The sequence below is a fragment of the Megascapheus bottae genome, chromosome 6 (assembly GCF_031878675.1).
Source record: "Megascapheus bottae isolate mThoBot1 chromosome 6, mThoBot2.hap1, whole genome shotgun sequence".
NCBI lineage: Eukaryota > Metazoa > Chordata > Mammalia > Rodentia > Geomyidae > Megascapheus > Megascapheus bottae.
Genome location: NC_143514.1, coordinates 54,774,819 through 54,791,627, shown reverse-complemented (window position 1 = coordinate 54,791,627; position 16,809 = coordinate 54,774,819). Strand labels below are relative to the sequence as shown.

The 16,809-nt window shown below is 46.3% G+C and overlaps 1 protein-coding gene across 2 annotated transcripts in view; it reads left to right on the top strand.

Moving 5' to 3' along the window:
• Positions 1-16,240, top strand: part of Mast2 (microtubule associated serine/threonine kinase 2) — a 112,936-nt gene extending 96,696 nt beyond the window's left edge. For both annotated transcript variants that reach the window (XM_090334942.1, XM_090334940.1), the window contains 18 exons: positions 1,617-1,749; positions 2,399-2,460; positions 3,372-3,457; positions 4,217-4,425; positions 5,084-5,222; positions 8,243-8,375; positions 9,379-9,544; positions 10,220-10,321; positions 10,519-10,641; positions 10,791-10,900; positions 11,314-11,468; positions 11,909-12,177; positions 12,275-12,466; positions 13,022-13,248; positions 13,418-13,540; positions 13,910-14,046; positions 14,178-14,368; positions 14,677-16,240. In XM_090334942.1, the coding sequence (XP_090191068.1) occupies positions 1,617-1,749; positions 2,399-2,460; positions 3,372-3,457; positions 4,217-4,425; positions 5,084-5,222; positions 8,243-8,375; positions 9,379-9,544; positions 10,220-10,321; positions 10,519-10,641; positions 10,791-10,900; positions 11,314-11,468; positions 11,909-12,177; positions 12,275-12,466; positions 13,022-13,248; positions 13,418-13,540; positions 13,910-14,046; positions 14,178-14,368; positions 14,677-16,187 (4,068 nt within the window). In that variant the 3' untranslated portion in view covers positions 16,188-16,240. The remainder of the gene's footprint in view (positions 1-1,616; positions 1,750-2,398; positions 2,461-3,371; positions 3,458-4,216; positions 4,426-5,083; positions 5,223-8,242; positions 8,376-9,378; positions 9,545-10,219; positions 10,322-10,518; positions 10,642-10,790; positions 10,901-11,313; positions 11,469-11,908; positions 12,178-12,274; positions 12,467-13,021; positions 13,249-13,417; positions 13,541-13,909; positions 14,047-14,177; positions 14,369-14,676) is intronic.
• Positions 16,241-16,809: the final 569 nt, after the last annotated feature.

Below are 16,809 nucleotides of genomic sequence, written 5' to 3'. Positions count from 1 at the left end.
AGAATGTGATATGATTAAATATACTCTTACTTTCCCTTTATTTAGAATAAATCCCAGATAGCTGAGCACTGGTGGCTCATGCCTATAATTCAAGCTTTCAGAAGGCTGAAATCTGAGGATTTGGGTTTAAAGCCAGCCAATTTAGGAATGTTTATGAGACTTTTATCTTCAATTAACCAGCAAGAAGCCAGAAGCAGAGCTGAGTGTTAGTCTTTAGTGACGATGTTCTGGGACAGTGTCCAGGCCCAAGTTTAAGTACTAGAACTGGCCAAAAAAAAAGTTCCTTTGAAACATACAATAGTTTATTTAATTTCAACAAATCTATGCCTATGTATTCACTTCTGTAGTTGAAATTTAAAAATATTTCTATATTCTTAAAAAGATCCCTTGTACCCTTTGTGGTCCATTCTTCCCACAGGAACTACTTACCTGTTTTGTTTCTCTCTCTCTCTCTCTCTCTCTGTAGATAGATAGATAGATAGATAGGTCAATCGATCGATCTTTTTGTTGTTTTTCTTTCCTCTTTTTAAAACATTGTAATTAATAGAGGGGTGGGGTTATAGTTATATTCACCAGATAGAAGGAGCACTGTTTTGTTTCTTATCATTGATATGTTTGCCTTTGTACGGTTTCATGTACTGAGATCATATGGTAATCTCTGAGCTCACTCCTGTAATCCTAGCTACTCAGGAGCTAGGATTCAGAGCCAGCCCAGGACTGAAAGTCCATGGGCCTCTGATCTCCAATTAATCTCCAGAAAACCAGAAGTGGCACTGTGGCTCAGGTGGTAGAGCAGTAGCCTTGAGCTCCCAGCCCAGAATTCAAGCCCTACGACCTACCAAAATTAATAATAATAATTTTAAAAGTAAGTTGTTAACTGTGCAGCCCAGATAAGTGAGACCCCCATTATTTTGTATAGTTAAGGACTGTGTTCTGTCAACAGACGAGCCCTTGGCCCCTTGTACATAGAAGGTGATCAGTAAATATTCAAAGATATACAGCTTTAGGGCTGTGAACAGAAGCTCTTGGGAACTGTGGTTGAGTATGTACCAGAACTGTTGATTACCTGTAAACATCTGACAGTGGTATCTGGTTGAAGAAACACTTGGGGCCAAGTGAATAGGCTAAGTTCTCATGAAACCAAAAGCCCTTGTCCATATTACTAGAAAGACAACGTAGGCTTGGGATGTCACCAGAGATTACCTATAAAACAGTTCTGTCCCCATTTTCATAATCCCTAAATTATAGGGGGTTTTTGTTGGTTTTGTTTTGTTGGTTGTGGGGTTTGACCTCTGGGTAGGGTGCTGTCCCTGAGCTCTTTAGCACAAGGCTACCACCCTACCCCTTGAGCACAGTGCCACTTCTGGCTTTCTGGTGGTTAATTGGAGATAAGAGTCTCATGGACGTTAGTGCCTAGGCTGGCTTTGAACCGAGATCCTCAAATCTCTGCCTCCTGAGTGAGCCACCATGCCTGGCCCTAAATTATGTTTCTGTGTATTTGGGGGTTGAGATGCTCAAATTGTCTGATTCATTCCTGCCTCTCCTATATGCTGTAAAACCAGAGCCAGCAGCATTTACCTATATCTCTCACCACTTACAACCTCTCTCCGGTACAGGAGTTTGACCCTGAAGAGTTCTATCACCTTTTAGAAGCAGCTGAGGGCCATGCCAAAGAGGGACATGGAATTAAATGTGACATTCCCCGCTACATCATTAGCCAGCTGGGCCTCACACGGGATCCTCTAGAAGGTGAGCATACCGCCTGGTGGCTGCGAAGAAAAGATTTCACCTGCACATCGACAGAACTTGGTGTTAGGGGCCTCAGAAGGTACCCTAATCCCCTGCTGGGTTGGATATAGAGCTTCAGTTCAAATAAAATTAGCAATAAAAGAGTATAATCACATTTTCAAAAATGGTCACCTCCTCTATGCATTTGCCTTTCCTGATAGTTTCTTTGCAAATCTTTCTTTGGTAGATGGTCTAGCTTAGTCTTCAGGGGATATCTCCATTGCATAGCCATAGCATGAATCATGGGCTTCCTGGTGTGCAGCTGTCTTAACTTCTATTCCTACCCCTACATTCCTGCCCCATCTTGTAAAGCAGTATTGAACAGTAGATCAATATTGGTAGCCTTACCTTAAGCCCTTTTGTCCAGAAAATGCCCCAAATTTAAGAAAGCTAGATTGTGCCAAGCCTGGATTTGTAGAAATGCTATTGTAACATTGAGCTTATTTCTTGATCTGTGACTACAGTGAGAAATAGAACTAGATTTGCATCCTAGGATGATTCAGAATGAATGCCTAACACAAGTACCTGTTGTATGGCCTAAGGCTACTGCTGATATGCTTGATTGACATTGCTGCACAGACTCTTTTCTTGTGTCCTTGGCATTTTCTAGAAATGGCCCAGCTGAGCAGTTATGACAGCCCAGATACTCCGGAGACAGATGATTCAGTTGAGGTAAAGTCTCTTGAGTTCCTGCCTCAATCCTGGAGCCTGACAACTCAGAAGCAAAGGCCCTTGAATTCCCTTTAAGAGTACAAATGAGGGCCAGGAGTTTGGCCTAGTGGTTAAAGTGCTTGCCTAGCTTGCGCGAAGACCCAGGTTCGATTCCTTGGTACCGCATACATACAAAAACGCTGGAAGTGGTGCTGAGGCTCAAGTTGTGGAGCTCTAGCCTTGAGAAAGTCCAAGGACAGTGCTCAGGCCCTGAGCTCAAGCCCAGGACTGGCAAAAAAAAAAAAAAAAAAAAGTACAACTGAATGCCCTGGGCTGGTAGCTCACACTTACAATCTTAGCTAATCAGAAGGCTGAGTTGTGAGAATTGAGGTTGAAAGCCAGCCTGGGCAGGAAAGTCCATGAGATTCTTATCTCAAATTAACTACCAAAAAACCTTGAGCACAAAAGCTCCAAGATAGCACCAAGGCCCTGAGTTCAAGCCTGAAGACCTGCATTTCCCACCAAAAAAAAAGCACATTTCAGGCCGAGAGTTTGGCCTAGTGGTAGAGTGCTTGCTAAGCATGTATGAAGACCTGGGTTTAATTCATCTGTACACATAAATAGAAAAAACCAGAAATGGTGCTGTGGCTCAAGTGGTAGAGATCTAGCCTTGAGAAAGCCCAAGGACAGTGCTTAGGCCCTGAGTTCAAGCCCCAGGACTGCCCCCCCACAAAAAAAGTATATCTGAAGTAGAGATTGGGGTGGGGGTTTGGGAGGGGTGGGGGTGTTGACTCCAGACACTGGAGTCAAGTGGTTAATGGGAAAGAATGGGCCGGAGCTGTAACAAGGCTGAGAACTAAGCTAATTGAAAGGACCACTGCTCCACTAAACATATGTAATCTGTGAAGCAAGCCATTCCCCTTGTCTTTCAGGGCCGTGGAGCAACCCTAACATCTAAAAAGACCCCCTCTGAAGAGGACTTCGAAACCATAAAACTTATCAGCAATGGCGCCTATGGGTAAAGGCGGGTCAGAGTGTAGCCAGGACTGGAGCTGAGTCAGCACTTAGTTTCCTCCTTCTGGGAGTAGATCTGCTGCCCCAATCCTAGGCAACAGATACCGCAGAGTAGACCATGTATCCCTCTCTAAAGTCTCTTGGAGAAGCAACAGTTCAGTTTCTTATGACATCTGAACATTGTTCTTTTTCCAAGGCAAGATTCTTGTCCCTCTTGGTGGTAGTCCTCCTCTGTCTGAGTTCTGAAAACATTGAGCTGAATCCTCAAGACAGAAAATTTAAGACTTGGGGCCAAGAGTTTGGTCTAGTGGTAGAGTGCTTGCCTAGCATGCACAAAGACCCAGGTTCAATTCCTCAGTGCCACATATATAGAAAAAAGCTGGAAGTGCTGCTGAGGCTCAAGTGGTAGAGCTCTAGCCTTGAGAAAAAAGTCCAAGAACAGTCCTCAGGCCCTGAGCTCAAGTGCAGGACTGGCCAAAAAGAAAGAAAGACAAGACAGACAGACAGACAGAAAGAAAGAAAGAAAGAAAGAAAGAAAGAAAGAAAGAAAGAAAGAAAGAAAGAAAGAAAGAAAGAAAGAAAAAGAAAATTTAAGACTTGTGTGAGCCAGGAGATCTAGATCTTCTCTAATATATATACCCCTGTCCCCTTGTTCTGTGGACTCACAAGGTGACTTCAAAAATATGAGGAGGCAGGTAGGTGATAGAGTGCACAGCACAGGTGCTGAGAACCTATGGGGGCTGGTCTGGGCTGTATTTCCCAGGGCCGTATTCCTGGTGCGGCACAAGTCTACTCGTCAGCGCTTTGCCATGAAGAAGATCAACAAGCAGAACCTGATCCTGCGAAACCAGATCCAGCAGGCCTTTGTGGAGCGTGATATACTGACTTTCGCTGAGAATCCCTTTGTGGTCAGCATGTTCTGCTCCTTTGAGACTAAGCGTCACTTGTGCATGGTGATGGAGTATGTGGAAGGTACTTAAGATATTGGGGAAAAGGTGACCTGGTGTGGGGACCATGGTGCAATCCAAGCCTTAGGCCATAAACTGGAGTCAAGTTTTAGATCTCAGCCCTCTTTGGCTTTAATTTTCAGGATCTAGAGATTACTTGCCATGGTGAGTTCCTTGCTTTACTATGATGTAATAAGAAGCACTCTGGGACAGGATACAGCAGCCCAGCAGCTATAGAAAGCATGTATTCCCTCTATCTTTGGCATCAGATAGGAACAAAAGGTTAGGAAGCTAAAACACAAAAGCCAAGTTAGGGTACTTGGGAGATTGTATCTTAGCCTCAAAAGAAAGGGAAGCAATTGCTCTAGCTGATGGCTTGAGAAGGGAACATCTCTTAAATCCCCTCAAAATGTTCTGGGAATGGAATAGAAGAACAGCTCAGAGCATAGTTCTACTGAGGGGCAACAAATTTTGCAGTGGCCCTTCTCTTACCCTCTTCACTGTTATAAATAGCTCCTTTTTTTCCTCTAAGGCTTGAATAAAACTACCTTCTTAATTCAGTGGATATGTACTAAGAATTAACAGTGTTTTCTAACAGCTATCTCCTCAAGGACTGATAGCCTGAGAGCTAGCTAGAACAGAAAACGGAATCTCTCCCTCATGATAATCTGGGCTTGTTATAGGAGGAGACTGTGCTACTCTGCTGAAAAACATTGGAGCCCTTCCCGTGGACATGGTGCGCCTATACTTTGCAGAAACTGTGCTGGCCCTGGAATACCTACACAACTATGGCATAGTGCACCGTGACCTCAAGCCTGATAAGTATGCCTATAATCAGGATTCATTGTCTAGTTCTCCCTCTTGAATTGGGGGGGCGGGGGAGTCAGTTGTAAGGAGCTCTGTCTCTGAGCTCTTTTGTTCAAGGCTAGCATTCTATTACTTTGAGCCACAGCACCACTTCTGGTGGTTAATTTGAGATAAGAATCTCAGGACATTCCTGCCTGGGCTGGCTTTGAACCATTATCCTCAGATCTCAGCCTCTTGAGTAGCTAGGATTACAGATGTAAGACAATGGTGCCCAGATTAGTTCTCTCTCTCTCTTTTTTTTTGGTCAGTCATGGGACTTGAACTGTCTGTCTGGACTCTGCCCCTCTAGCACTTGAGCCACAGTGCCACTTCCAGTTTTATGATGGTTAATTGGAGATAAGAGTCTTACAGACTATGAACTATGATCCTCAGATCTCAGCCTCCTAAGTAGCTAGGATTGCCAGTGTGAGCCACCAGTGCACAGCTGGTTCTCCTTTTTGATAAACGAGAGAACAAAATATTTGTATCTGGGCCTGGAGGTCTAGCACATGTGAGGCCACCATTTGGGCTGGGTAGAACAGATGCTCATTGTGTATTTGAATCTGTGACCACTCCATATGCAAACACTATAAGATCTGGCATTAAAAATCATAAAGCTTCACTAACATGTAAGTATTTAAGGATCTCTACTGAAGAAATCAAGCAAGAACAAAAGAATTAACACATACACTAGATGGCTGCACAAGTGTCTTGACGTTTGCCCATACCTTCTCTGTGCTAGACTTATATTCTAGATTTTAAATATAACCCATAGCTCAAGCCTTGTAATCCTAGCTACTCAGGAGACTGAGATCTGAGAATCAGGGTTCAAAGCCAGCCTGGGCAGGAAAGTCAATGACACTCTTACCTCCAGTTAACCACCAAAAATGCTGGAAGTGGAGCTGTTAGCTTAAGTTTTAGAGCACTAGCCTTAAGCAGAAAAGCTCAAGCCCCAGGACCAGCATTAAAAAAAGAAGAAGAAGAGCGGAGCCTGGTGGCTCACATCTGTAATCTAGCTACTCAGGAGGCTGAGATCTGAGAATTAGGGTTCAAAACCAGCCAAGGCACTAAAGTCCATGAGACTCTTATTTCCAATTAATCACTAAGAAATAGGAAGTGGAGCTGAGGCTCAAAGGCTAGGGTGGTAGCCTTGAGCTGAAGAGCTCAAGGGCAGTGCCCAGGCCCAGAGTTCAAGCCCCATGACCGACCAAAAAAAAAGGGGAAGAGACTTAGTACAGTGTGAATGCAATTTAGATGATACTCTGACAGAGAAGGGAAAGGGCTACAGAAAAAGAGACATGAACTAGATCATCAAGGGCCCTTCTAATTGGATTTCCTTTTAAAAAGGCCTAAAGAGTCTTTGAAGGGCCTGTTAACCAAAGATGTGATAGAATCATATTCTGATTTTGTTTGTTTGTTTGTTTTGCCAGTCCTGGTGCTTGAACTCAGGGCCTGGGCACTGTCCCTGAGCTTCTTTTGCTCAAGGCTAATACTTGAGCCACAGTACCACCTCCAGCTTTTTCTGTGTATATTGAACTCAAGAATCTAACCCAGGGCTTTGTGCATGCTAGGCACTCTACCACTAGGCCAAACTGACAGCCCCCATATTCCGGTTTTAGTTTATGTTTATAAAGATTAGCTGGGCACCAATGGGAAGAAATAATGACATCAATTCTGGAGATCAAGATAATGACAACAATGTCCCGATCTGCATCCATATAGGCTAGAGAAATGATGGACTAATGTGGAGAAAGAGAAAAGAACATAAGCTTTCTTTGCTTCTTTCTCAATGTTCTTCCTTAAATGAGAATAATATTCCTTACATTTGCTATGTTAGCTAGTCTAGAAACCTTTCAAGGGTAACTTTTTTGTTGTTTTAATTTTATTTTGCTTTTGGCTTGTTTTTGTGTTCAAGATCAAACATAGGACCTTGTATATGCTAAACTGTAAGATTAGAGTAGAGTGGAAAGGAAAGCAAAGGAGCTGAAGGAGGCTGGGATACCTTCCAGATTTCTAGCTTGACTAGTATGAGGTAATGGACCTCTGTGATGGCTTTGCTATTTCAAACCTGAGTCAAAGTGGCTACTCATGTTTACTGTTAAATATATATGAGTGTCATGTTTCCCAGTTCTATATTCTAAAATAAGAATATATTTGCTGTGGTAGTTACTATAGAAAGTTGTGTAGCTATGCAATTCATGAAAGAAGTCCAAACCAAAGACAATGACTTGGAACTCATTTTAGAATAAAGGGGTAGCAAAGCGAAACCTTTGTCATGAAATGAAGTGTCTTAGGCAGAATATATAAAGGAATCTGATTTTCCATTTTCCCCAACTAGTATTCTTTTTAAGACAGCCCATGCACATGGGACAAAAGTTTACATCTCTTTCTCCTTTCCCTCAAATAGGAGTATTGAGAGCTACCCAAATTAAGGAGAGGGAATCAGGAATGGCTAAAGCAGCAGCCTTAGGGCAAGCCGATCTCTATGAAAAAAAGTCTTCATCCACTGACTGGTAGCTGGCCCCCTACCCGGTGTAGAATTCAGGTGGGGCAACAAGGAGAAATGGAGTTAGGTGGAGTTATGACAAAGGGTAGAAGGTACTATAAATTCAAAGCTATTTATTTTTCATAGCAGCCAATCTTCCTACTTATGTCCCAGAGAACCTTGTAGAGTCCTAGAAAATATTTCTAGGGCCAAGAGCGTGGCTCACCTATAGCATGCATGAAGCCCTGGATTCAATTCCCTGGAACCACATACCCAGAAAAAGCAAGAAGTGGCACTGTGGCTCAAGTGCCAGAGAGCTAGCCTTGAGCAAAAGGTATCTGAGGACAGTGCCCAGGCTCTGAGTTCAAACTCCAGGATTGGCAAGAAAGAAAAGAAAAGAAAGAAGAAAAAATAATTTCTAAACTTGTGAACGTATCTTAACACTTGAAATATTTCAGTACTTGTCGAAAACCAGGAAATAACTGAATCATTTGTCTCTATGATCTCTCAGCCTTCTGATCACATCTATGGGACACATCAAGCTCACTGACTTTGGACTTTCTAAAATTGGCCTCATGAGTCTGACAACCAACTTGTATGAGGGTCACATTGAAAAAGATGCTCGGGAATTCCTAGATAAGCAGGTAAGGAAAGATAGAGTAGATCCTGGAAGTTGAACTGAGAAGATCTTGAATTGCATGCTCACATGCTTATTACTCTGTGACTGTTAAGACTTCATACTCCTATCTTTACACACACACACACACACACACACACACACACACACACAATTTCATTGAAATGGAAAATGATAGGTACAAGAATCATGGATATAAAGCCCCAAAGTGACATTCTTTTACAGTATTTTTGAGAAAATAAGTCCTATAACTGTTGGTACAGTGTTTCATATGTTATTATTGAACTTCCAGCCTGAGTCAAGGGCAAAGCTTCTAGAGCCTATTGTTCTTGGAACATAGTTTTAATTTCCTTTGAGCTACGATCCAGTTTCTTGAGTAGCCTCTGTATGTTTCCTGATTAGACATTTTAGGTTGTGGTGTTCAAAAATTCCTTGTGATAGTCATGTGACTAGTAGTTTCTGTCCTTTGGGAAGCTGGGAGAAGAAGCTAATTGTGGGATCAGATGCCAGAAGCGGGTATTGAGAACTCAAGGAAGAGTTGTTCCCGGTGAGAATTAGACATTTTGGGGACTGGGAATGTGGCTTAGTAGTAAGAGTGCTTGCCTTGTATGCATGAAGCTCTGGATTTGATTCCTCAGTACCACATAAACAGAAAAGGGCAGAAGTGGCACTGTGGCGCAAGTGGTGAAATACCAGCCTTGAGCAAAGAAACTCAGGGACAGTGCCCAAGCCCTGAGTTTAAGCCCCAAGCCTAGCATAAAAAGAAAAGAAAGAAAAAAAAAGGGAAAAAAAAAATAAGACACTGTTAATTAGAAAATACATTAACCTACCACACTAAAAGTTCCACCTCTGGTCCCCTGGGATTCCTGTTAATCTTGTTTATTAACTGAAATACATTGAGTCTTCATTTAGAGATTTTCTGTCCTAGGGGTAGGAATATTCTTACCCCTCCAGTCATTGTGCCAGTGAGCTTCATCAGGATGCTGAGCTAGCCTGACTTCTCTGCCCAGGTGTGCGGGACCCCGGAGTACATAGCACCTGAGGTGATCCTGCGTCAGGGCTATGGGAAGCCAGTGGACTGGTGGGCCATGGGCATAATCCTGTATGAGTTCCTGGTGGGTTGCGTCCCTTTCTTTGGAGACACTCCGGAGGAGCTCTTTGGGCAAGTGATCAGTGGTAGGTACCATTCCCTGGGCTAGTTTGGAGTCAAGAGTCTGGATCCACAAATAGGATATATGCATGCACCTTTGAGGCTCCTGACTTCTTGTTCTACATTTGAGTGTGTTTGTTATGCTTGCTTCTTGGGGGGTAGAGGGATTATGTGTGTGTGTCTGTGTGTGTGTGCACATATGTACTACATCCCCCTGGAGTTTGTTCTATTTGTAGTCATGTCCTATGTGTAAATGCAGTTCTATGTTGGTTTTTTTTTGTCTTTTATGTATTTACTTATTTATTTTGTAATTCTGGAGGTGTTAACTTAGGACTCTGCACTTGGTAAGCAAGTGCTCTACCACTTGAGCCACACCTCTGGCTCTCAATCATTTGTTTTATACTTGTCCTGGGGATTTGAGCTCTACGTGTGTGTATTATATAAAGACAGGTGAACTGTAGCTTCAGAACAGGGGATGTCTCTGTTGTGCAATGCCTACTCTGGATGAAAGAAAAAGCCATGGTCTAAGGAGTAAGAGATTCCCCTAGAAGGGGAAAAACCTATAGTATGCAAAGAATTGGGGTGCCAGGCAAAGATGGAACTCTGGGCTGGGCCCTTTATGCTCCCCTTCCTTTTACTATCCTGAGACCTTCTCCTAAGCTGTACCCACAATGTTTACTTCTCACCCACAATGTTTTCAGATGAGATTGTGTGGCCTGAGGGTGATGATGCACTGCCCCCAGATGCCCAGGACCTCACCTCCAAACTGCTCCACCAGAACCCTCTGGAGAGACTGGGAACAGGTAAGTCCAGTCCCACTCCTCTTTCTTATGACTTGAAAAAGGGGGACAGGAGCTGAGTCCACTCACCCTAAGATAGTCCCTCTGACTCATGAAATACTGCCCCAGCCCCTTATAGGCCTCAGTCTGGTTATTATCACTGAACTTGCTGAAACTGCACTCAACCCAGCTTATACTCACTCTGCCTTCCCTGCCCACAGGTGGTGCCTATGAGGTAAAGCAGCACCCATTTTTCACGGATCTTGACTGGACCGGACTTCTTCGCCAGAAGGCTGAATTCATTCCTCAACTAGAGTCAGAGGATGATACCAGCTACTTTGACAGTAAGGCCACGGGGATATTTCTGGTGTCCAGAAACGCCTATGCATACTGGCATTGGAAGCAGCTTCTCAGGGCTCTTTGAGGTCTGATTAGGTCCCAGGGATGCCACCAACAGGGGCTCTGAAAGGAACTGTTCTGTGTATTTCCCCAGCCCGTTCAGAGCGATATCATCATATGGACTCAGAGGATGAAGAGGAAGTGAGTGAAGATGGCTGCCTTGAGATCCGCCAATTCTCTTCTTGCTCTCCAAGATTTAGCAAGGTGCGACTGAGGAGGCCCAGGCTGGAGGGTTGGGGGAGAAGACCTAACAAAAGATACATCTGGGCCAGGTTCAGATGGTGATGATGGTGGAGATGGTGCTAGGACCACTTCCAAAAGAAGAGCAGAGAGCTGGGCTGCATACAGCAGACGCTGTCTCTAACATAAGAGATGCCCCGGTCAATCAGACCAGCAAACTAATCTTCAGATATTAAGATGGGTCAGGCCCAGATGCTTTCTTTCCAGATGAGGGTGTCAGGAGCAATGTATCATCCTGCTGTTATTTCCAGGGGTTGCTGCTAACAATTAAAGGAAAGGACATACCCACATTCCTGGGTTTTAAGTAGCAAGGATACCTTCTGTCCTGAGAGGCAAGTCTGTCACAGCTCTCCCAAGTGTGTCTCCCTTGCCCACAGGTTTACAGTAGCATGGAACGGCTCTCACTGCTTGAGGAACGTCGAACACCACCCCCAACCAAGCGCAGCTTGAGTGAAGAGAAGGAAGATCGCTCAGATGGCCTAGCAGGGCTGAAGGGCCGGGACCGGAGCTGGGTGATTGGCTCCCCTGAGATGTGAGCATGCAGGGCTCCACTGGTGGGCGGAACAGCCATCCTTTGGTTGTCACAGATGAGAGGAATTGAGATGCTGGGGAGGGGACATGACATTGCATTCTTTTTGGGGGGGTAGGGGATCATGGGGTTTGAACTCTGGCCTGGGCTGCTGTCCCTGAGCTCTTCAGCTGAAGGCTACCATCCTACCCTTGAGCCATGGCCCCACTTCCCCTTTTCTAGTGATTAATTGGAGATAAGAGCCTCAGCTTTGTATTGCCAGAGCTGGCTTTGAACCTTGATCTTCAGATCTCAGCCTTTTGAGTAGCTTGGATTAAAGGCAAGAACCACAGCACCCGGCTGACATTGCATTCTTAAGGGCAACTCTGAAGGAACGTCTGAGGAGGACAGTTCCTTTGTGACTCTTAAGAAACACCATCCCACCCTGGCCTTGTGTCTCACAGATTGAGAAAGCGGCTATCAATGTCTGAGTCATCTCACACAGAGAGTGACTCAAGCCCTCCGATGACAGTGCGACACCGTTGCTCAGGCCTCTTAGATGTGCCTCGCTTCCCTGAGGGCCCTGAGGAAGCCAGCAGCACCCCTAGGAGGCAACAGATGGAGGGTATATGGATTCTGACACCCCCATCTGGAGAGGGGGCATCTGGGCCAGTGGAACGGCGGCTGAAGCTGGATGAGGATCCTGTTGGCCAGAGCAGAGGTTCCAGTCCAGGTGTGAACCAATGGGTGGCCACAATCTGGGCTGGAGGTTACCTCCGAGAGGAATGCCCAGTTACATTGTAGGTCTCACTGTTTTCTTGGGCCTACAGCTGTGGAGATTCGAAGTCATGGGAGCCTGCTGGTTGAGGGAGCCACAGCCAAGGCCATCAGTGACCTAGCTGTGCGTAGGGCCCGCCACCGGCTACTCTCTGGGGACTCCATAGAAAAGCGTACCACTCGCCCTGTCAACAAAGTGATCAAGTCTGCCTCAGCAACAGCCCTTTCCCTCCTCATTCCTGCAGGTAAGGCCAGGAGTGTTAGGATAAAATATTGGCAGTCTGTGGGGCAGCCCAAGGGTCTACATGACGTATTCCCAACAGATACCTGTTGAAGAACAGGCATCTGAAAGATTAGTGTCTTTTGTTATAAAAGGGGAGTCTGAAGATGGGTGGGAGTGGAGAGGAAAGAGAAAAAGGGAGAGAGGAGAACAAACCAGAAGGTAGGAGTTTGGTGTAACAAGAGCAGAGTGCTCTTGAGGCAAAGTGCTAAAATCTAATTTCTCTATCACTAAAAGCTCTTGATCTTTTAATAGTGACTATTAATAGTTTAATTCTTACTAATAGTGGCTACCTCATAGTGTAATTGTGATGTTTGAATGTGTATGAAGAGTTTATGTAGTGCCTGTATATACATAAATGTTAGCTACCATGCTCTTACCTCCTGTACCCTCATTTGAGGTCTGAGAAGTTCTTAGCAGGTGAGGGCGAAGCAGTCAGGGGCTGCGAGGAAGATGTACGTTTTGCAGAGATCACCAGGATGGGAGCATTGCCACTAAGTCCAGGTTTCTTCTCCTCCAGAACACCACACGTGTTCTCCATTGGCCAGTCCCATGTCCCCGCACTCCCAGTCATCAAACCCATCATCTAGAGACTCTTCTCCAAGCAGGGACTTCTTGCCGATCCTTGGCAGCTTGAGGCCTCCCATCATCATCCACCGAGCTGGGAAGAAGTATGGCTTTACCCTGAGAGCCATTCGTGTCTACATGGGCGACTCAGATGTCTACACTGTGCACCACATGGTGTGGGTATGTTTGGCCAGCCAGAGTTTTTGTGTCCTAGCTTTGTCACTCTTTTGCCTTCCCCTTACTGTAGCCTGATAGTCCATACTTCATAGGGGCCCAGGGGTAGGAAGAGCCAGCCCCTATCTTTCTTTGTTAAGCTTCAGATTCAAGACTGTTGTTCTTCCTGAAACAGCATGTGGAGGATGGCGGTCCAGCCAGTGAGGCCGGGCTTCGTCAGGGTGACCTCATCACGCATGTCAACGGGGAGCCTGTACATGGGCTGGTCCACACAGAGGTAGTGGAGCTGATCCTTAAGGTTAGTGCTGGGAATACTGCCTGCTTTGGGGAGCAGGAGGAGCAGGCATGCATCTAACACTGAAGCAGATACAAAGACATGCAAAACTTAGGCATAGCATGGCAGAAGGTGTTCTTCAAAAGACAGCACCTTACTTGCCAGGCCCTTGTGAGCTGCAGATGGGACTGGAGAACAATGTCTTCCCACCACTAAACCACTGGGAATGGGAACCATTTCCTAAGCTGTGAGCGAGAAGACAGGTCTTATTTAGACATGTGGGTACATGGGCAAAATCTGGCTATGGTGCAGCCATGCCAAAGGGCTAAGGGCAAGGCAAGAACATAGCTATCACCTTAGCCTAGCTTCATACTCTGCTTTGCTGTACTCCAGAGTGGAAACAAGGTGTCTATTTCAACAACTCCCTTGGAGAACACATCCATTAAAGTGGGGCCAGCTCGAAAAGGCAGCTACAAGGCCAAGATGGCCCGAAGGAGCAAGCGGAGCCGGGGCAAGGAGGGACAAGAAAGGTGAGCTGGGTTTGGCACAAAGATCTTCTCTTGGTAACTGGGTGCTGGCATGTGCTTGCGTGTGAGTCCTGTACCTAGAATATGCTGTGTCCTGTGCCCCCACTCTACCATAAACCTTACCTCTGCATCAGGAAAAGAAGCTCCCTATTCCGGAAGATCACTAAACAAGCCTCTCTGCTGCACACCAGCCGCAGCCTTTCTTCCCTTAACCGCTCCTTGTCATCAGGGGAGAGTGGGCCAGGCTCTCCCACACATGGCCACAGCCTTTCACCTCGATCTCCCACTCAGGGATACCGGGTCACCCCTGACACTGTGCACTCAGGTATGGTGGGCCCGTGTCGATCTGAAACCATTCCCTGGGAAGTAGGAAAGTGCCTGGGCTTTCTTCAGGTCCCACTCTCTGAGTCTCTTTCAACCCACTCCAGAAAGACCAGATCCTGGGAGGAACTGCTGGGAAGAGTGGTTTACTTGATTGTTTCTATGACCTGGTCTCTGGCCCGGTAGTGGGGTAACACTGACAGTCCTGAGATAAGTCCTGAACTAAGCCCTGTTTTGTCCCTCAATCATTTCTAACAGCTAATACAGCTCTGCCTCTGTCTGTCTGTCTGTCTGTCTGTGTTCTGTCAAAAGTGGGAGGGAATTCATCACAGAGCAGCTCCCCCAGCTCCAGCGTCCCTGGTTCCCCAGCTGGCTCTGGGCATACAAGGCCCAGCTCCCTACATGGTCTGGCACCCAAGCTCCAGCGCCAGTACCGCTCTCCACGGCGCAAGTCAGCAGGCAGCATACCTCTGTCACCACTGGCCCACACCCCTTCTCCACCACCACAAGCAGCTTCACCTCAGCGTTCTCCATCACCTCTGTCTGGTCATGGAGCCCAGGCCTTTCCCACAAAACTTCACTTGTCTCCTCCACTAGGCAGGCAACTGTCTCGGCCCAAGAGTGCAGAACCACCCCGCTCCCCACTACTTAAGAGGGTTCAGTCTGCTGAGAAACTGGCAGCTGCACTGGCTGCTTCTGAGAAGAAATTAGTCCCTTCTCGAAAGCATAGTCTTGACCTGCCCCACTGTGAGTTAAAGAAAGATCTGCCACCCAGGGAGGCCAGTCCTCTGGATATAGCTGGGACCAGGGGTGTACTGTCTGGAAAAGGAACCCTGCCAGGCAAGGGGGTGCTGCAGCCTGCACCGTCACGGGCCCTAGGCACCCTCCGGCAAGACCGAGCTGAACGACGAGAGTCACTGCAAAAGCAAGAAGCTATCCGAGAGGTAGACTCATCAGAGGATGATACCGATGAGGAGCCTGAGAATGGTGGGCAGGAGCCAGGATTGACATCCCATGCAGAAGTGGGCCAGAATGCATCCCCTGGAGCAACAGGAGAGCATGGAGAAGACACCTTCTTGCCCCGGGACCTGAGGAACCAGGGTCCAGTGGTCCCAGCCTTGTTGACAGGGGTCATCCTGTCATCTCACAAAGTAGAAGGTCCTGATGTCCCTCAGAGGAGGCTTGGAAACTCAAAAGGCTTTGAGGAAGGCACCAGCTCGTGCTTATCAGTCTCCACCCTGAGTGGGTCTGGACCCGCTGACTCCATTCCCCCTGAAGGCTGCTGGAAGGCCCAGCACCTCCACACCCAGGCACTAACAGCACTTTGTCCCAGGTCTTCAGGACTTGTCCCCACCAATTACTCCACTGCTTTCTCAACTTCTGGGAAGCAAGACACATGGTCTTGGAAATTCCTTATTGAGGGGCCAGACAGGGCATCCCCAAGCAGAAAGATCACAATGACAGGTGGACAAGCCAGCCCCCAGGATTTGGAAGCCACAGTCCACCCTAAAAACCTAGCTTCTGGGCCAGAAAGACAGCCACAGCCATCCAGTGCACCCACACTGGTCCATCATCCACTTTGTGATGTCCCCAGCCAAAACTGGCTATGGGAGGCTGAGTGTGCACAAGGAGAGAAAGGAGAGCTGAGTGTTACCAACGTGCCTGATGCCTCAGGTGACAGGAGGCAAGATGTTCCATGTAGAGCCTTCCCACTCACCCAAGAAACTGGGCCCACCTTGCTTTGGAAGGGCCAGGACCCAGGGGCCCATCAAAAGCATCAGGACTTGGCATTGGCATCAGAAGAGTTTTTAAAGCAAACATAGCAGTTTACCATTTCTTGCACCCAGACCTGTGTAATATACCCTCCTGGAAACTACCTTTTGTCTTTGCTTGTTTGTTTCTTCCAGTCATCACAAACTCTTAAGTCCAGATCCTATGTTGCCACTGGAAATACAGTGGTGACCGAGACAGGTTCTACCCTTAGGGTAAGGACTCGTAATTCCACTTCCTTTCTAAGAGACCATATGAGGTGGCCCAGAGTTTGGCCTAGTGGTGGAGTGCTTGCCTAGCATGCACAAAGACGTGAGTTCGATTTTTTGGTACTACATATATAGAAAAGCCAGAAGTAGTGCTGAGGCTCAAGTGATAGAGCACTTGCCTTGAAGAAAGCCCAAGGACAGTGCCCAGGCCCTGAGTTCACACCCCAAGACTGGCAATTAAAAACAAAACAAAAAAAACCATATGAGCTCAAGCATGAAGAATAGACACAAAGTAGCAATTTGCTTGGTAAGGAAGAATAGAGGTTAGCCTAAGAAGTACAAAAGTATAAAAGTACTGCATGTACAGTATACCTGTGTGTTCAAGGGACTAAAAATAATTCAGAGTGGAAATGGGTCAGGCAAGTTAAAACAAGTGTCATATCTAATGGTCTGGTCCTTCAGGAAT